Source organism: Zootoca vivipara, chromosome 1 (genome assembly GCF_965207765.1).
Source record: "Zootoca vivipara chromosome 1, rZooViv2.hap1.1, whole genome shotgun sequence".
In the NCBI taxonomy this organism is placed as follows: Eukaryota; Metazoa; Chordata; class Lepidosauria; order Squamata; family Lacertidae; genus Zootoca; species Zootoca vivipara.
Window position 1 is genome coordinate 18,931,775 of NC_142582.1, and position 21,136 is coordinate 18,952,910.

A 21,136-nucleotide genomic window follows, 5' to 3' on the forward strand; every position below is an offset into this window, starting at 1 on the left:
GACGTGGAAGAGAGAAAAACGGGTGGGGGGAACAGGGATGGGGCGCATGGGGGCTGGGAACTGAACCCCCACGCAAAATGGCCATGGCCTGTATTTATACCCTGCTTACTAATCAAAGTTCTTGATACAAAATAAAATAGACAGTGATACATTCAGGGCTGTTTTTCCCCCAGCCAGAACTCGCTGGAACGCCTCGTTCCGGTACCTCTCAGGTGGGTGGCGTTGCTATTCTAATAGAACGAGGGAGGTGTTTGGGGTGAGTTCCAGCACCTCTTTTTCTAGGCAAGTAGCACTGGATACAATAGTCACTACAGCGGGGCAAAGGTGCCTATAAATCCCGCTCTCCCCTTCCAACAAATGCCATTCCACAACTGAATCTCCTGGCTGCTGAAGCAGCTACATGTTGGTCCCACATTCTGTAGGCAAGGATGTCCTCACTGGGCGGCTGCTTCCGATGTCTCTCACAGCCCTGGTGGTAGATACAGGAAGTGCTGGGTGGGGCAAACATGTTTAGATGCCTTCCTCCCAGTTATCAAACGTTCCACCCACTGCAGTGGATGACCCCTAGTTATATTACTACGAGGAGGAAATGCCTCCCCACTCTCTTTACTTTGCCTGCTTCTATAGTCCTCTACTATAGTTCAGCCTTACCTTTTTATTTTTTTATTTTTTTAAAGCATTTTGCTTGAATTCTACCCATATAAACCCGTGCAACAAAATAGATCTTCATGAGACAAAAACATAGAAACTAAACCGAACCAAACCAAGGCTGGCATGGGAAGTTACATTCACCAGGAGAACTGATAAAGCTGGTTATCTGCAATAAGATACCCCCTTATATTTTTTCTAAACTAAAAATAAAAAAGCTCCAGTGCTGTAACTTTTCTTGATAGAGGACTTGCTCCAGCCCCTTGGTCATTTTGGTTTTCCTTTTCCAGCTCGACACTATCCTTTTTCTGAAGTGTATACTGTATTCCAAGTATGGCTGCAGATATGTATCACAACCTTACAATATTGGTAGTTTATTATTATTATTATTATTACTTTCCTAACAATCTCAGCTTGGAGTTATTCCCTCCCCCCCCCCCAAACACAGCAGCTGCACACTTCGTCTACATTTTCATTGAGCTATCCTCCACAAACCTTTTGGTTTGTCACTGCCAGCTTAGACCCAATCTGTGTGCATGTAAAGTTGAGGTTTTGTAACCACCACCTCGCACGTGTTTAGATTCCCCCAGTTTGGAGAAAGCCCTTTGGAACTCTTTGCTATCCCTTTTTGTTTTTGCCACCTTAAATAATTAGCTATCATCAATCGAGTCGCCTCCTCACCGCTTGCTCCTAACTTGAGATAATTAATGAACAAGTTAAAAAGCAGCGAGTGCCTTAAGAAATCAAATTAGGGTACTCATTCCTGGAAGGGAAAGAGTAGATGCCTAATAGGCCTTGGAAGCTGCCCGGCAGTTTGTGGGAGGGCAGAGAGGGGGGTGGGAAGTGTGGTGATCAAGTATTTCGACAAAACTATAAAAATACTCAAGACCCAGTGTTGACTATTTAAGGACAAGTCATTGTTTGCAAGGAGTGCTACTGTTCTTTCCACAAAACTGGTCAGGCCACAGCAATTGTGTTAAGGGCAAAAGGTAGCCATCCAGATATGTTTTTTTGTGTGATTTTGGGCATTTTCCTTATCCCGCAAGGTTTATATGGCTTTTGGAGTGCCCTTTGCAGAAGCATTCATGTTTATCGAGAGACGGTACATTTCACTTTCCCCTCCAATGCAACTGTTTGGTTGCATTACTTAAGGGCTGTTGCAATTCTACTTAGGCTGAGATCGGAAAGAGACCTTGAATTTACTGCACACAAATGTACCCTGTTCTGCATTTCTCCCCCAAGAAGAAATTAATGGCAGCTAAGAGAACCTGCCTCTATATCACATACAAATAAAAGTAAGGTCTCCTAGTATAGTTACTATTTTCTTCTTGTGTGAGGAGAGGGATAGCGGGTGGAGCGCATGAACTAAAGGCCTGGACCAGTTTTATCCCATGGCACAAGTGGCAATTGAATAGGACCAGTATTTTGATACCATCCTAACTCCTAGGTCTTCCCTGTTTAAATGACACCAATCCAGTATTGTGTTTGATTTCAGGTACCAGTGCTATGTAATGGCCAGGTGACTAGGAAACTAGAAATATGATGCACAGAAGATGGTCTTACAAAAAAGAGATCATATCATATAATGTAAACTGTAACCTTCCTGCCTGACTCTTCAATCTGATCTACTGGTTCTAGTTAAGTATTTCCCAAACTTGGGTCTCCAGCTGTTTTTGGACTACAAATCCCATCATCCCCACCACTGTTCCTGCTAGCTAGGGATGGTAGGAGTTGTAGTCCACAAATGGCTGGAGACCCACGTTTGGGAAACTCTATTCTGGTTGATTCCTAATAATTCCTGCTTCCGTTTTTGTTTTGTTTTTAAATCAAGTTTCAGATCTTTAAAATTGTAGAAATAACCCTGAATGTATGATAATGAAAGCACCTTGTATTCCCAAGGCTAAGCAAGTCGCCCACCAAGGAAATAATAATTCTCAGAAATAATTCCTTACCTGTACCTTAAGGCCCTGGCACAATAAGGAGTGGCTTGCACTGAAGTCCATTGAAGTCAATCAGTTTTTAAAGCATGCTTAAGTTTGTCTTGGATTGTGGCCTTAGTTGACAGATTCCCAGTAGCTTAAATAGCTTTATTTATTTATTTAATAAAATGTATACACCGCTTGTTTGTTAAAACAACAACAACATTCAAAGTGGTTTGCAAAAGATAAAACAATAAAATCAAGAAAATATATTATTATTATTATTAAATTAAATTTGGATACCACTCTATGCTTGAAGGTCTCAGTGCGGTTCACAACACAAAATTACAATATACACAACAGAAAATACATACTAAAAATATTCAAAACAATCAACAATAGTAATTTATACACATTAGTAAACAATACACTCCCCAACAAACTTAAGGTCAACCTCCATACCTGCGGACTGGAAAGCCTACTTTAAAACACACAAAAGTGATTTTACGAATTACATAGATGCTCCATGCAATCATTAAAAAAATTTTTTTATTGCAAAAGAGAGAGCGGGAAGAGCATTTGTTCTGCACACAAGGAATGGCGGTTTGGCAGGAGAAAGTCTTTTGGACACTTAACACTATTACAGCTTTGATAACTGATTTTTAAACACTAGTAACCTTCCCCCCACTTTAAACAGGATAGCTGGTTTCTCTTTTTGATTAGTATGTGGTTTTTTTTTTTAAAAAAAGAGGGAGACTTAAGGATAGCTGTTTTGAAAGGCAAGGTTTTCTTTACGCTTTTGATATATATTTTATTCTTCTTTTGGCTCAGCCAGTGTTTAGAACTGCCAAAGGAAATGAAGATGGAGAGACTAAGACCTTGCCAGTTTCTGCCCCTTCCAATTACACATCCATCCCAAACCGTACAAAGCAAATACAAAATTTGCTTTCTTTATGAACCATATAAACTAGTTTCCTCTGAGTCTTAAATTGGCATTTTGGACTGCATACACTAACACTACTGAAGGACCTCAATAGAAAAAGAAGGAAACATAAGGATTGGAAAAAAGATAGCTCCCAAATGACAACCTTTTGAATAGTCCAAGTTCAATCCTTAAAACAAAAAGAGAATTTTTCCCCCAATAATGTGCTCCACAGCCTCTCACCTCTCATCCCGAGAAACATGAAAGAGGAAGTGAAAGAGATGACCCAAATCATAGAGTTCCTTTGATAGCAGAAATTCAGCTGTTTTGAACACTTACAATCAAAGGAAGTGGTTTCCCTAATTATATGAACTATGTGAAAGCTCTCAGAATAGCTTTTCCACCCCAGGATTCCTTGCACTTTAGAAGTTTGCATAAAAGCTCACATGGAGAATCAGATGCAAAGTGTTTGATTCAAATTTTATTAGGCAGAAGTGTGCGCGCGTTCTTATTGCTCCGCTTAACAGCTGGTTGGATTTGGACCACAATCGGATTTTGACAGGTATATTTCTGCCTGATGCTTTTTTAAAATCCCTGTGTTCAGGTTCTATTGCCAGATACCCCTTTTAAAAGAGAATTGTGGCAATAGATAAATTGAGAAGTGATGGAGAGGTCTCTTTGATTGTGAGCTTTGAGTAAAGATTCTGTCCTTCGGCTTGGTTGGAATATAGAGGAGAAAAACCAGTCCTTTCCACTGTGCTTAAAAGAAGAAATAAGGATAAAATCTTAATTTTAATGTAAAAAAGAAAGTGGGACGAAACTACGTTCTCAAGAAAATGTTCTTTTCTGAAGAAGTGAGATCTGAAAATGGAAACTTCAGTGTGATTCTGACTGTGGTAAAGTTTGAATTCAGTCAAATCTCTGAAGCAAAATGGAGTCTTTTCAGCAGACCAATCTACTTTATAATATACATAATGTTTCTATACAGGTTAGGATGCACCAGAAAGGGACCCCTATCATAATTTAAAACGGTGTGTGTGGGTTTTTTGTGTTTGCAAAGAAACCTTTTCTTGTAAGCTCAACCTAAAGCCACATTTAGACTACCATAATAAAATATGATTTATTATTTTTTAAATTTTATTCCATTTATATCCCATCTCTTCTCTAAGGAGCTCAATGTGACATACATAGTTCACCTCCCCATTTTATTCCCAAGGTCAAGCAGTCCTGATCTCCCATGTCCTAGTCTAACCCTCTGACCACTACACCATGTGTCTTATTAATAGCACTTGCACAAAGTCTGTAGAATTTCTCTCAATTTCAGGAGTGAGAAGTTTTAAAAAGTCTGTAGAATTTCTCTCAATTTCAGGAGTGAGAAGTTTTAAAAAGGACTTCCAGTCTGCCGCCAGCGCCGTTCGGCAGAACTTGCCTCAAGCTCCGAGGCAGCCCGGCTTCACAAGGGGGGGGGGAGAGCCGCGAGAGCGACGCGGCCCCCCCGAAAGAGCCCCAGATAGTGCTTTTGGGGGACGAAGAGCTCAGCAGTGCTCCATTCGCAGCCCCTTTATTCCCCGGTAAGGTCGAGAAGAGCCCCGGAGAGAGTAGAGGGCGATGCGGGAGCCATTTTGAGCGTCAGGTTACCCTCGCGGGGCGAAGCTCTGAGCCGGCGGAGGAGAGAGGCAGATTCTTCTAAACATCAAAAGATTTAAAGAATTAGGGATCCGTGAGTAAACGAGTTAAAAACATCTTGGATTTGATTGAATTGGCCACAGAAGAGGTTTAAAAGGGAAGTCGACCTCTTCTATTGAGAGACAGGTGGGACAGTAACCTGACCCCTGCCAGGAAGGTGAAAGGAAGCATTCAATTTGCTATCAATTAGACTTAAAAGCTCTCTCCTAGAAGCAGGGGGTGGGGGAGAGTGAAGTATTATTTAAAGTTCCTGCAAGTTAAAAGAATTGTTTTTAAAGGAAGTCCCTGAAGAAGCCTGTTCTGGGTTCCTGGAGGGATTAACGAATGGATTACAGAAATTAAGTAAAGACTAAAATTTTAAATATTGTGACTTGGAGTTGGTAAAAAGTAAGGACCTTGAATTATGGAAGAGAATTAAAAGGAGAAGATTCCCAGATTGGGCATAAAATGGAGTTACCTAAATAACATTCCTGTCATTTCCTGTTCTGCAACTTGCTGTTTTCCCACGGGATGGAAAGTGATAAGATGTCTGTAGTCTCAACATCCGACAAAGAGGGGCTCTGGCAAAGGATCTTTACAGAACTTTCAGACATTAAAGAGGAACAGAAACTGTGTGCAAACCAGCTGCCGAGCAAAATCAACAAATAAGAAATTATTTGGACAATAGAGCTGGAGAGGCATCAGAGGATCTATTAACAAAGGATATTAAAACAGAGCAGCAGACTGTCATGCATATTAAAGAAGAGGAGGAAGATGAGGAGAATGTTCCACTAGTGAGAGATGTGGAACAGAAGAAGGACTTGTCACAAGAACCACTCAAGGGGGAATCAGGATGGGCTTTTGCACTCCCAGTGAGAGGGAGAGGAGAGGGCGCACTTTGGGAAAATTCCAAAGAAGTTAGAGGGCGTTGGGAGGCAGGGGGGGAACAGCAGGGGTGGTGTAAAAAAGTTGGAAAGAAGATATGGGAAAGGGTGAGAATGGGTTAAAGGAATCATATGATGAATTTATGGATGAATGATATGGAAGGCCCGATACTGGTTTGATATATGGAATTTGCTGAAACTTCTAGAGCATCTGGAATTGGTGGAAGGAGGGATGAAATTTTAATATTGTTACAAATATATTAAGATATAAGAGTTAATAATTGAATGATGATTCATTGCTAGCAAAAAGTTAAGGTGAGGGGAAGTTAGATATTGTAGATTTAAAGGAAAATAGAAATGTAAGATTAGAAATATTGGATAAAAAGGGATAAAAGCAGAAAAATATTATAAAAGGTTTTGTGGAATATAGAAGAAGAAGAGTTTGGATTTGATATCCCGCTTTATCACTACCCGAAGGAGTCTCAAAGCGGCTAACAATCTCCTTTCCCCTCCTCCCCCACAACAGACACCCTGTGAGGTGGGTGGGGCTGAGAGACTTCAGAGAAGTGTGACTAGCCCAAGGTCACCCAGCAGCGGCATGTGGAGGAGCGGAGACGCGAACCCGGTTCCCCAGATTACGAGTCTACCGCTCTTAACCACTACACCACACTGGCTGAATCCTGTTAATTTAGATGATATAAGGGACACAATATGGAGAGAGTCGGGGAAGTCCTAAAAGGAAGTTATGATAAAGATTTAATTGCTAGGATGTATTTTCTTTTTTTTACTTATTTTGTCTGCTTTTTCTTTTTCTTCTTGAGTGTTTTGTTTTTTTGTTTTTTGTCTCCTTTTAAAATTCTTTTTTTTTAAAAAAAAAAAGTCTTTTTTGTGAACTATATTGTAGTAGGAGTAGAATTGATGTATGGTTTTTTTTCTTATGTATTTGAAAAACTTTAATAAATATATTATAAAAAAAATAAAAAATAAAGGTAAAGGTAAAGGGACCCCTGACCATTAGGTCCAGTCGTGACCGACTCTGGGGTTGCGCGCTCATCTCGCATTATTGGCCGAGGGAGCCGGCGTATAGCTTCCAGAGCAGCACATGGAAACGCCGTTTACCTTCCCGCTGTAGCGGTTCCTATTTATCTACTTGCATTTTGACGTGCTTTCGAACTGCTAGGTTGGCAGGAGCTGGGACCAAGCAACGGGAGCTCACCCCGTCACAGGGATTCGAACCGCCGACCTTCTGATCAGCAAGCCCTAGGCTCAGTGGTTTAACCACAGCGCCACCTGGGTCCCAATAAAGGTAAAGGTAAAGGGACCCCTGACCATTAGGTCCAGTCGTGACCGACTCTGGGGTTGCGCGCTCATCTCGCATTATTGGCCGAGGGAGCCGGCGTATAGAAAAATGTACCAAAATGCAAAAGAAGAAGGAAGTTTTAAAAGGTTTTGACAAAGAAAGAAAGGTACTTGGTCTGCCTTTCGTTCTTTCTCACTTTGTTCACAAGTTGCCCAAGTACTAGATTTCAAGTTAGGCAATAGCACAAATATGGCAAAGCCACAGTGACTCGATACTTCACTATAAATTAAGGTATTGTGCAGCTTTATGTTAAAATGGGTTCATTTATATTTTCTTGGGTTTCCTTCATTGAGCATTCACGGATGCTAAATAAAGTCTCAAGGTGCTTATTAGTGGTGCCTTAAAAGTGACGTGCCCCACTGCCCAAGCTATTCCTACTTATGTATCCAGAAATGTACTATTTATTGGAATGCATTGCAAGAAGGGTTACCTGTGGTTTATGGAAGCGAAATACAACTATATTCACTTGGGTTGCATTAAAAATCAGAACTTAAAATGGGGAGGTGCTACTTGTTGCAGCTCTGCTGGTGTGTTGCTTTCACTCACAGCTGCGCCTCGTGAATGAGGTTACAGCTGTGTTGGATGGAAATGCACGCCAGAAGTCACGCTCAGTGGGGTCCAGATAAGCGCTGTGGGTTATATTCAGCCAAGTCCTACTCCGATTGGAGCCACTGAAATTAATGAAGCTTCGTTATTCATTTCCATTTGCCTCCAGAGGGTCTATTTTGTGCAGGACTAGGGTGGAACACCACCCTGTGTTGGGGATGGGGGTGAGCATCCAAATGAGCATTCCCAGTGGTTCACGCGGAGCCGCTGCTTCTGCACATGCAGCCACTGGGGCAACATATGTTTAAAATCGAGTAAGATGCTTTTTACCTGGCCATGTGATTTTGGTGTTCTCCTCCTATTCTTTTAGAAACATACTTTTACTAGGTCAAGACATTAAGAATTACCCTGTTGGGGTTACACAAGCTCAGCGGTGCCCAAAGTGGGCACCGCCACCCCCTGGGGAGGCAGTGGGGTTACCAAGTGGGGGCGATAAGAGGCAAGTGGGCAGCAGGAAGGCGCTGGGATTGTAAATAACTACCAGACTTTGAAAAGCCGCTATCGTAGGATCAGTTAAAGTAAACCACTTTCATTGGATTTTGAATGAATGTGCAATTAATTGTTACTGTTTTGAATTTTATTGTGGGTTTCTTAGTGGGCCATGCAAAGTGCTATTTGCATAATGCTTTTTATAGGGTAGGGTAGGCAGCACTGGAGATGAATTTAGGGAACCAAGGGGGCAGTGTCCCCAAAATTTAGGGAACTACTGCACTGTGGGGGAGCTGTTTTGGACAGGGACCACTACAAGCGAGTTCTTGTGTTTCTTGCTTAATCTCTGTCTCCTGTGTGCTGTTTTCTCCCGGTGTTCTTTAAACTCCAGCAATGGCCTCTGGAATACATGGGCAGTTACGAGTTCCAAGCAGGGTCCACTGTGGCTCAGAATGGATTATAGGGAACATATTCCATTAATTTTATTTATGTATTTTGGAACTTATGGTTCCTGGCTCACTTTTCAGCAAACGTAACCGACTGGCTTTTGTTTAAATGTTTTATTTCCTAAAAAAAAGATTCCGAGAAGAAACAAGCCTATCTAAGTAAACATGCTGTCTGGGTTTTCATATGGCGGTTTCATTTTTGCGGTCGGAGAGAAAGAGCAGAGGCCTCAATGAAACAAATGGCAGAGCAGATTTTGTGGGTATAAAATAGCCACAAACTTTGCATTGTGCAGTTCCCCCTCTGCTTTGCCTAATATAAGAAGAATATATGTATATATTTTTAATTGGACAGCAATTGGAAAAACTTGTTCCCCAAGGTTTGAGGCAATTGAATAGTAAAGACCATTTATGAAGAGGAGAGAAACCCTCTGGTGGACTAAGTAGTTGAGCTTTCCCGATGGCAAATAACCACTGTGTGGAATGAGGTGCAAGCACTGCAATTTTGGCACTATGTCCCAGTTAACCACAGTGCTGGTTGTTGTTGTTTAGTCGTTTAGTCGTGTCCGACTCTTCGTGACCCCATGGAACTTGTGGCAAAACAACCACATGCGTGCTGGCGGCAGCTACCATTGCAAAGTAGCACACGCTTGCACAGAGAGCGGCCTGGGGCTTCTGAACAGTGGTGGGTGAGCCTTTTTACCGCAACAGAATTAGCTGCATCAGTGCAGCTGACGTATCTCATATATCCTAAGAATCATGATAGTTGTTGGTTAAGATAATTATAATAAGACAACCCTTTCACTGATGCCTTTCCTAAGATGAGATTGATGGCACATACTGTGTTTTATGCTGTCATAGGTCTCAACATCTGTGGGATTAGGGCGAAAGTTTATAATCCCCCAAACCACTTACTTTTGAGCAAGACAGGAATAACTTCATCATCCCTATGTGGTTGGAATAAGAAGAAAGGAAGCTGCCTTTTATGATCGGTCCATCCAGCTCAGTATATTGTCTATCCAGGCAGGGTTTCCCAAACTTGGTTTTGCTGGTGTTTTTAGACTACAGTTCCCATCATCCCTGTCCACTGAGCCTGCTTGCTAGGGATGATGGGAGTTGTAGTCCAAAACAGCTGGCAACCCAAGTTTGGGAAACCCTCTTCTATAGTGAGTCACCAGGTCTCCAAGGCCTCGGTCATGAGTCTTTTCCTGCCTTACCTGGAGATGCTGAGATTGAACCCGGGGCCTTCTGCATGTGATGAAAGGTGTATCCTTCTGCTCAGCTAAAGCCTCTCCACATTGGGGGTTGTGGGCTAAGGGTTTGCTCACATATTACATTGTGGTAGACAGGAAGCCTTGTGATCTCGGTGTTCGAACGTTAAGTCTCTGATGAAGATCAGATCTCTTACAGCTACGTGGGATTCATGGTCAATCTCTTACTTTTCTCTATATCAGTACTTAAGATAAGTGGCTAGAAACAGTTTTGTATCGAAAGAGAGTTACCAGCCTACTGCTAGCTATGTTTGGGATGCCACAGGATTTGAGAAGAGTGCTGGAATTTGTAGTGGGAGGTGTTAGTTCTCCTAATCATGGAGGCGTCTGTCTGATATGTGTGGCTCTGTAACCTCTTTCTGGGTCTGAATTAGCGCGTTGTGTTGAAAGAGAGGTGGACTGGATTCTGTGATGTGTAATCATGGTGGCCCTGCCATGGTCATGTATTGATTGGTGTGCTACTGTTGTGGGTACTGTGGGGTTGTCATTGGGGCACAGTGTGGCCAGAGCTTTTGCAGAAGTGGCTGGTGATGTTATGCTAATCTCTTGTTTCTCCTGTTCTGTTGTTGGTTTTGGTTTTTGCTTTTGCTTTTGGTTATGCAACTAGGAAGGTAAAGCATTGTGACAACTTTACAAGGGTGTTTATATGCTGGCATTATCCTGCTGTAACCCCTGACACCATCAGGATTGAGCAGCAGATGGTAGAGAAGAATTAACTTCCATAAAACATTGTGGGGAACAGTTAACAGATTAAAACTTTCCCAGGTTTAAATTGTCACTGTTCCTTAAAATTCTGGAGAACGTTTGGGTTCCATTTCTTTCCTAATCTGCCTTCAGTCCTTTCTAAATCATTTTAGAAAATATTTACGAACCATATAACTAATCATCTCTCATGTGAAACAGTGATAAATATTAGTAAGCACTTAGTGATGTTCTGCTATTCAGAGTGCTAGCATAGTTAAAACACATCTAACCCTGTAATTTTGTGGCATGAGAGAGTGCTTCATGCTGTGAAATTTAGCTGATATATTAAATACGATGTTGGTTGGCTGATCTGTTAGCCAAATGGAGTTTATTTTCAAAATGGAGCCTTCACAAATACGTCCATCCAGAAGGAAAATGTAAATTTATGTATGTTGTGGCAGTTTTCTTGGTTCTTGCCATTCAGCTCGTAGAACATTTTTGTTTATGTCTTCCTTGTATCTTTTTTGGGGTGAAACATAATGTTCCTCGGTTTTGGTGGATGTTGGTAGCATGTACAGCCTTTTACAGAAAATTAATCTGTAAAAGGTAAAATTAATCTACAAGTACATTGACCTTCAGTCCCAGCCCACTGATGAGGCACAGTAAGGCGCTTACCTCCAGTAGCAGAAGGCCAAGAGGCAGCACCCGTCTCTCCTCCGCTGGCAGTGGTCTGGTTTCTGGCGAGATCTCACCAGTAAGAGAGGTTCAGTGTCAGCAGTGGGGAGGCAGTGACAGGGCGGTAGTGAAATGGGGTGCGCCAGCCCTGTTTACTGTTGACCTCTGTCTCTATAGTGCAGGCTTCCTCAAACTTGGCCCTCCAGATGTTTTTGGCCTACAGCTCCCATGATCCCTAGCTAGCAGGACCAGTGGTCAGGGATGATGGGAATTGTAGTCTCAAAACATCTGGAGGGCCGAGTTTGAGGAAGCCTGCTATAGTGTTTTGGTAAGAAATAAGCCCCCTCGTCTCTTATTGTGTAGCCAATGAAGCGTGTAGCATCTATGTATTCATCGGAAAAGGCGTCTAGAGTGATAGCTCAACCACCTGAGGATGGAATATAATGGTTCTCATACTTCCAAATTATGAAACTCTTGGTTGATGACACTTACAAAACCTTACTCAGGGATCCGAAGGTGGTTGAATCTCAGAAGTGTTGCTGAGTGTTCAGCGTTTAACTTGGCGTGCATTCTTTGCATATTCAAATTTTGTTTGTGAAAGAGGTGGATTCAGAGATAGTTTGATTTAAACCTTTACTATAGGTGTGTTCTGGAACCGTACGCAGTTTTGCATTGACAACTTAACATTTTCTGTATTTTGAACAGGCAGAAATCCTCAGCGTGCTCAGCCACAAAAACATCATTCAGTTTTATGGAGCTGTTCTCGAACCCCCCAACTATGGCATAGTTACGGGTAAGTAACAAGCCTTCCTTTTGTGGTTTATGCAGTGCCGGATTTACGTATAAGCTAAACAAGTTATAGCTTAGGTCCCCACTCTCATGGCCCCCCACCCAAATATACTTCTTCTTAATTGTATTTCACTATTAATATAGCGGGTGGCACTGTGAGTTAAATCCCAGAGCCCTAGGGCTTGCCGATCAGAAGGTCGGCAGTTTGAATCCCTGCGATGGGGTGAGCTTCCGTTGTTTGGTCCCAGCTCCTGCCCACCTAGCAGTTCGAAAGCCCGTCAAAGTGCAAGTAGATAAATAGGTACCGCTCTAAGAGCGGTAGACTCGTAATCTGGGGAACCCGGTTCGCGTCTCCGCTCTTCCACATGCAGCTGCTGGGTGACCTTGGGCTAGTCACACTTCTCTGAAGTCTCTCAGCCCCACCCACCTCACAGGGTGTCTGTTGTGGGGGGGGGAAGGGAAAGGAGAATGATAGCCGCTTTGATACTCCTTCGGGTAGTGATAAAGCGGGATATCAAATCCAAACTCCTCCTCCTCAACAATTACTTTGATAAAATACATATTTTGTTATGTGCAAATGGCTTTAGATACCTATTAGCTCCATAAATTACCATATAGCATATATTCAACACAAAAACAGCAACAATTTGTTGTTGACAAAGGACAGCTGGGCATATAAAGGGCCCCATTACCTTCAGTAGCTTAGGGCCTCATCAAACCTAAATCCGGCCTTTGGGTGTAGGCTATGTGTTTTACATTTAAGAAGCGCTTCCTGTTTCTGAAATGCTAAGTATATATATATATTTGCAGTGACCAGTGTATTACTTCTTTTGTGTAGCTTTCATGGCCAGAAAGTTTTAAAGATGTTATCCTTTCCTCAGTGGAATCCACCACCATCCCCGCTCCCATTTTACTCCTTTCTCTGTTTAACACTGCTCACAACACCAGAGTGCTTCTGTCTAAAAATAGTTATTTGTGCCCTGCCCTGGCACCTGTGCTACAATGGCTACGGAATACTCCCAAGACTTTATAGGCCAGTCTTCAGATTGAGCCCTAGGGTTTAGTGCCCTTTGCCATCCTTCCAGTCTCTGAAAAACACACATTGCACAGAGTGAGAGCCAGCAGCTCTGTTCCTGCACTCGGACTCCTGATTGCTGTGTCTCCCGCTTAAAAAGGATTGTTAGGAAAGAGATTGAAAATAAGACTGTCAATATGATAATGCCTTTGAAATCCTGAGTACACACCTAAGAAAGAATGCCCCACCACCAATAAAGAAAGGTTGTTGTCGTTGTTGTTTAGTTGTGTCCGACTCTTCGTGACCCCATGGACCAGAGCACGCCAGGTACTCCTGTCTTCCACTATCCAACCATCTCGTCCTCTGTCGTCCCCTTCTCCTTGTGCCCTCAATCTTTCCCAACATCAGGGTCTTTTCCAGGGAGTCTTTTCTTCTCATGAGGTGGCCAAAGTATTGGAGCCTCAGCTTCAGGATCTGTCCTTCCAGTGAGCCCTCAGGGCTGATTTCCTTCAGAATGGATAGGTTTGATCTTCTTGCAGTCCATGGGACTCTCAAGAGTCTCCTCCAGCACCATAATTCAAAAGCATCAGTTCTTCGGCGATCAGCCTTCTTTATGGTCCAGCTCTCACTTGTAACCAGTGCTATTTTTCTGGGAAAAAGAGTGCCGGAGCTCACTGTGAACTGCTCCCTTGTTCTCTTAGAATGGCAATGGCAGTCATCTGAGCTCCGGCTGGGAAAAAGAAGTAGCACTGCTTATAACATTGGGGCTTTTTAGTATAGAAAAAAAAGGTGAATACGTGGGGTGAGGGAGAACTTTAATAGTGATGTATACAATTATGCATGGTATGGGAAAGTGCACAGAGAGTGTGTGTGTTTCTCTCACCCTCATAAAACTAGGACCACACAATGGAGCTGAGTGTTGGAAGATTCAGAGCAGCAGAGCAAAATTAGTTCTTCATGCATAGTTAAACTATGGCGTGAACTCTCACAAGATGTAATAATGGCTACCAACTTGGACGACTTTTTTAAAGAGTGTTAGACATATTCATGGAGATAATGCTAACTGTTTTAAATAAATCAAAGTCATTCCTTTTTTTACAACGCATAAACTAGATGGATAGTTCCATTAGTTAGAGCGTGGTGCTAATAATGCTGTGGTTGCAGGTTTCATCTTTGTGTGGGACAGTTGCATATTCCTGCATCAAAAGGGGTTGGATGAGATGACCCTCGGGGTCCCTTCCAACTCTACAATTCTATGATTCTGTGATTATATTTTGAATTAAATATAAATTTGCTTGACATATGCAGCTCTTCCTCAAAGACTGCAATGCAAATATCCTTACTTTTATGTGAGTTGTTTACACATCTTTATCTCTCTTAATCGGCCAAACTGTTGTATGAACAGTTTACACAAGTTCTTGGTCGAAGGGTATGTAATTTGAAGCATGTGATGTATACGAAACAAGGCACATGGTGCTTGGAAGAGCAAAGCAATGGAACCGCAAAAACAGGACTAGCAGCTTCTAAAGCAGCAATAACTGAAACGAAGAAGCATTATGTGTTAGCGAGTCTTCACTGATTTGTATATTTTTAGAAGTATTTTGTCAGAACATGAACCCAGGGAACAGTTTACAGTGCTGCGTGTAAAAAAATTATGCGAAATAAGAAGTGGTAGATCTTGAGAAGTTTCAGAGATGACACTTGTTTTATTTGAAATTTTATGAACCTAAAGGTCCTGAATGAACTGAAAGTATACTTCAGAACACACCACAGAATCCAAGATTTGTCTTTTATATCAACACCAGAAGGCTGAACAGAGTCTGATAAAGCCCTCCTGCCAGAACAGTAGGCATGGTGGATTATTGCTGAAAATTTTCAGAGAGCACACCCTTAAGGCCCCGTGTGACTCTCCAGTACAGGCAACTCCCCATTTGCATGCGTTCAAAGCGTGCTCCTCATGTAAATGCTTTTCATTAGGAAAGCCAAACATTACCGTGCACCTGTCCAGCGTTAGACAAAGCCATTTTTAAAGATCTGTGCTATTTCTTCACAGAATACGCTTCTGCTGGATCACTGTATGACTACATAAATAGCAACAGAAGCGAAGAGATGGATATGGATCATATAATGACCTGGGCAACTGACATAGCTAAAGGTAAGTGAGATTCATTGATTTAAAAAGGGAAGTTTATTGCAATAATTTGGAAAAAAAGGAGCAACATTATCTTTAATCCTTAGTCGGAATTCTTCACATTCACCAGTGCTATCAACTTGTTTATCTTCCACGAAAGCTCGCAAGGTCTACTAGTGAATTTTGATTTACCAGATGTTTGGCACAGGATGTAGTTTAAGGAGTTGAGTTTATTTCACCCGGGTCAAAGACCCGGTTTGGCACCCCCCCCCCCAATGTGCATTTGAATGCGTAAGCACACAGACACTGGGAGCTTCAATGGCACCCTGTGGAGGCTTTACCTGGGGCAAAAACACCGGCTAGCCCCCCCCCCCATAGCTACGGCTCTGGAAATACCTAAATAATTTATTTATTTCAATGGTTCTTCTTCTGAGCTTGTGTTCATAAGTAATGTTCCCATTTTCTTTATGTGGCATCTTTGTAGGGCAAAAGGCTGCATGAGAATTACTTCCCTGTAGGGAGAAAAGGGGTCATTATCAATATTTGAGCTGGGCAGAAAAAAGCTTTTTAAAGATTGATCAAGCATCATAAAATGCAACTATATTACTAATGTAATATAGACTCTGACAGAACCAGCAAAGGCCTGACAGAACCATTGGACCAACCGCATCCCACCTTCCTAGTGGCTGCTTAAGACTCTAGCCCAGGACTAGGAAATTGTGTCAGCAGTTGGCCCAGGTCAGGCATGCCCTAACTTGGCCCTCCAGCTGTTTTTGGACTACAACTCCCATCATCCCTAGCTAACAGGACCAGTAGACAGGGATGAGGGGAATTGTAGTCCAAAAACAGCTGGAGACCCAAGTTTGGCCATGCCTGGCCTAGGATGACTCTCTTAATAATAATAATAATAATAATAATAATAATAATAATAATAATTTTATTTATACACCGCCCATCTAGCTGGGTTTCCCCAGCCACTCTGGGTGGCTTACAACATATAGTTAACCATTCACATGTTTTCGGATTTTAAAATTGTATACTGTACTACCTAGGATGCCTTGACAGAAATGTGGCATACCGTATTTTTCCATGTATAAGACAAGGGTTTTGGGGGGGCTTATCTTATACATGGGTAGTGTGCATTGCGGGTACGGGCGATTGTCCCGATCACCGTGATTAGGAGATTGTCAGCGGCAATTGGTCGGGCTATTTCCGCCTGCTGGTGGTGAGCGGGCATACAATTGGTGCCTCTGGTGACACATGCTGTCATGTAGGTGAGCGATTTTCAGCATCCCCCCCCCCCAAAAGCTCAACAACTCTGGGCAATCCCCCCAAAAAGGTTAACAACTCTTGGTAAACTCCCCCCCCTTTCTTAATTTGGAGTCCGCAAATTTGGAGTCTGTCTTATACACAGGGGCATGTTCTACACGGAAAAATGCGGTATAAAGGCTATACATAAATAAATGAAGGCCTTTCGTGTAGCCTTTCATGAAAAATGCACATAACCTTTCCTTCACTGAGTTTTTTATTATTATTATTTGAATGTGTGTCTTCCTCACCACAGAATTGAAATGCATGAATTGCTCCAAGATTTTGTTAAACCTATTTTACCTTATTTGCATTTGGCTTGTGAAGAAGCCATTGCAAGTGCTGATAAGTGGTCATGTTATAACATAGATTTTCTTCATTTCTTTTTAAAAACCATTTCCTTTTAGGAATGCACTATTTGCATATGGAGGCTCCAGTCAAAGTAATTCACCGAGATCTGAAGTCCCGAAATGGTAATACAGCATGAATTTACATGTTCTTGTTTTTCTTGCAAATCCTGGTTTTTCAGTGCTAGTTATACTAAACACAGGAAAGCGATTCTACCTTCGGTTGAAATGCTTACTAAGCATTGCTGGAAAACACTTCGAAACATGTTTCGATTCGCCTCTAATCCTGTTTGTCTTCAACAAAGTGTATTTAGGTTGCTCTCTTTTTAGCTTCCTTGAACTTTACCATTCTGTACAATTTTTCTAAGATGCATTTAGATAAGCAGAGTTTTCGTGCACCTCTGGACAATGGCAAAATCAGAACACATTAGGTTGGATTCCAGGATAAGTTAATTGTCCCATATATTTTAGAGGGCACTAAGTTAGTTATGATTAACTTTCCATGGAGCTTTTCAGTGGGACACTTGCAAGTAACCTAGGGCCTTTCCACACCTACCATTTATAGTGGAATAGTTGCTGGGGTTTGGGGGATTTTGGGGCATGTTGCCACACAATGTCAGCGTCCTTCAGCTAGTATTCCCGGATATAGTACTCGAAACCCTGCTTTTACATTCAGAGATTTTCCGCCCGGGTATTGGTTACAATGGCCGAATCCCTGCTATGTCCAGGAAATTCCGGGTGTATGGCAGCCCTAGATTTGGCAGACTTTTTATGCCACTTCCCTCAAACAAATGTTAAGTTTGTGAGCTCAGTTCAAAGGAGATACATGACTGATAGAAATGATGGGACGGAGCCCTTGGGAGCAGAGCTGCATATGAAATTTTATCACAATAACCAGAGTCACCATAGTTCAGGCAAACATGTAGTTCCTTTTCTAATCTCCTCTACCCCCACAAGAACAGTATTCTTGAACAGTAAGGATAATTAAAAGAATAAATAATTCACAAAAGTGCTATCCCCATGTGCAGGCTCACAGCACCAACAATAATTTCCTGGAAGGACATAAGGCTACATTAGGAGAGTGACTACAGCCATGAAACTTTTCTTAGTTTGGGCAGAACCCTCCATTAGTGTGGAAAGGAAAACTCCACACTCACTCTCTAATAATGACTGGGGTCAAAGATGCAGACAATTAGCTACATACAGTCTTACCTTGGATCCCGAACTCGGTACTTGGGCTTGGTACTCTGTACTTGGGCTTGGTACTCAAATATTTTGGCTCCTGAATGCCACAAACCCGGAAGGTGAGTGTTCTGGTTTGCGAACTTTCTTTGGAACCTGAACATCTGACGGGGCTTCTGCGGCTTCCTATTGGCTGCAGGAGCTTCTTGCAGCCAATCAGAAGCCGCACTTTGGTTTCTTGACGTTTTGGGTTCCGTTCAACTTCCAAGGTACAACTGTATTCACTTTTAAAAATATTGGATGGAACAGCTACTGTTCTGTAAATGGTAAGTGTGGAGAGGTCCTTGGTCTGGATTGAGCCCACTGCCTTGTGAAATTTGCATCTCTGTTGGCCATACTGGGTGGGGCTGATGGGAAGTGGAGTGAACTGGAGGGTCACATGGTCCTAATCTGTTGCTGTATTGGCACAGTCGGTTAAAATATGTTGAGTTTTCCAGCCATGAAAAAACATGCTACGAGTTGCAAGCCATCTCCTTGTCAAGAAAATGACTTAAGCTATAGTTAATGCTCCAAGTGAGAGGCTGCTGAACCAAATTCAACACAAAATATCTGTAGCTTTTCATCCATTGATCTCTTTCTGCTTGGTGGTAACTGCAGTTCATGAGTCTCTGTGGCTGTTACGCAAGATAGAATTGCTTTGTGCCAAATGGGATTAGTACTGTGGGATACACCCAAAACTAATATGCAAAGGGGAAAAAATGAAAGGGGCCTTATTTCACTGTAATATTGCTATTAGTTGTTGCTTTTATCCTGAAAGGATTTTCTCTTACAATCACATTAAAACGGGCTGTGCCTCATTTTCTTTGCTTGATTTTTGACCAGAGAAATCCAATTTTACCTCTATGTAAAATATATTTTATAACTGGTTAGATATTGAAAACCAAACATTCACAATTCTGTGCAAAGTTTCGTCGGCAAACACAGATAACTTAGGGAAACTGCTTTGGAAAACATTCTGTTTGAAATGTGGCCGATAAATCTTGTAATTAATTACAGTAATGTTATGTCTTTTTAGTATTTATTGTTGGGCATTCTAATACTTTGACCAATTGTGTGGTGGCACTTCTGACAGAGTAGGAGAACTCCATGTTGGATTAGGCAAACACCCAGACCAAATGTTTTTGGGAATGGTTTTTTTTAATAGAACTTTAATTTTTAAACATTTTAATCCCCCCCCCCAAATGTAATAGTTGTTTTGAAATCTGTTACTACAAAATAAAGTTAGGCATTGACAAAATAGTCAGGACCATATAACACCTGTGACTTTGAACACTAAAACGAAACGGGGACCAGCAACATCAGTCTTAAAATCTTTACATTTTAAGTGAATTATAAAACAAAAATGAAGAATACACTAATGAACAAGGTCAAATCAGACCCTTTGCCTATCATTGGCCAGCAGCACCTACTGCATAGGGGTATACTTGTTCTGTATAGAATAGGTTCTAGTTCGCCAATTGTCTGTTATAAACCATTAAAAGGGTAAGGTAAAGGACCCCAGGATGGTTAAGTCCAGTCAAAGGCGACTAGGGTGCGGTGCTCATCTCATTTTAAGGCCGAGGGACACGGCTTTCATCCACAGACAGCTTTCTGGGTCATGTGGCCAGCATGGCTAAATCGTTACTGCCGCACGGAGGGACTGTGACAAGTGCCAGCGGGCACGGAAACGCCATTTACCTTCCTGCCGCAGCGGTACCTATTTATCTACTTGCACTGGTATGCTTTCGAACCGCTAAGCTGCCCAAAGCTGGGACAAAGCAACAGGAGCTCACCCCATTGTGCAAATTTGAAACGCAGACCTTCCATTCGAATTCACGTGACGGGGTGAGCTCCCGTTGCTCTGTCCCAGCTTCTGCCAACCTAGCAGTTCAAAAGCATACTAGCGCGAATAGATAAATAGGAGCAGCAGGAAGGTAAATGGCGTCTCTGTGCGCTCTGGTTTCCGTCACGGTGTTCCATTGCGCCAGAAGCGGTTTAGTCATGCTGACCACATGAAACTGGAAAGCTGTCGGTGGACAAACGCTGGCTCCCTCAGCCTGAAAGCAAGATGAGTGCCGCAACCCCATAGTCGCCTTTGACTGGACTTATCCATCCGCGGGTCTTTTACCTTTCCCTTTTACCTATAAACTGTTAATGTCTTATCATCTATTTTAAAGCTATGTGTTTGTGTGTATCCTATGTTAATTAAGCTGTGTGTAAAGATTTATCCCTTTACATGTAAATTGATCCCAAATCCTAATATTCTGAGTGATACTGATAGATCAATAGATTGATAGATGATAGATCCCTCTGTTCACTCTCTTCAACGGTTTACATAATTTTATAAACCCACGCCATTTTCTCACTCAGTCGTCGTCTTTTCTCCGTAAACTATAATACTGTGAATATTTTAGATTTTTTGTTGAGTGTAGGTGCTCCAATTGCTAGATCATATTGGCTGTCCTTACCTGACACTTCCTGCTCCTGCCAGGTGTCATGTCTACAGTATAGATTTGTATGACATGGCATTATAAGATCCGACACTTTTATCTTCTGTCTCGCTTCTCAATAATTTTTGTCACTGAGTATTTTCTTTTCCACTGTCATAACGTGCTGAGTTTACTCTCAGTAAGCTATCAACCCTAATATCAATATTTCTTTCCTTTGGTGGCCATGGACAATTCAGCATGAGATATTTCAGTGTCATTTAGATTTATTGCCAGATGCGTCAGCTAGAGAAATGATATGAACTGTGCTTTCCAGTATGTACAAGTCCACCCTCATTAAATAATGTAAATAGTTGTCATGTAATTTCTTCT

At 42.0% G+C, this 21,136-nt stretch overlaps 1 protein-coding gene across 3 annotated transcripts in view; it reads left to right on the plus strand.

Moving 5' to 3' along the window:
• Nucleotides 1-21,136, plus strand: part of MAP3K20 (mitogen-activated protein kinase kinase kinase 20) — a 109,926-nt gene that overhangs the window by 22,410 nt on the left and 66,380 nt on the right. For all 3 annotated transcript variants that reach the window (XM_088659096.1, XM_088659037.1, XM_088659065.1), the window contains 3 exons: nucleotides 12,212-12,299; nucleotides 15,364-15,465; nucleotides 17,157-17,222. In XM_088659096.1, the coding sequence (XP_088515222.1) occupies nucleotides 12,212-12,299; nucleotides 15,364-15,465; nucleotides 17,157-17,222 (256 nt within the window). The remainder of the gene's footprint in view (nucleotides 1-12,211; nucleotides 12,300-15,363; nucleotides 15,466-17,156; nucleotides 17,223-21,136) is intronic.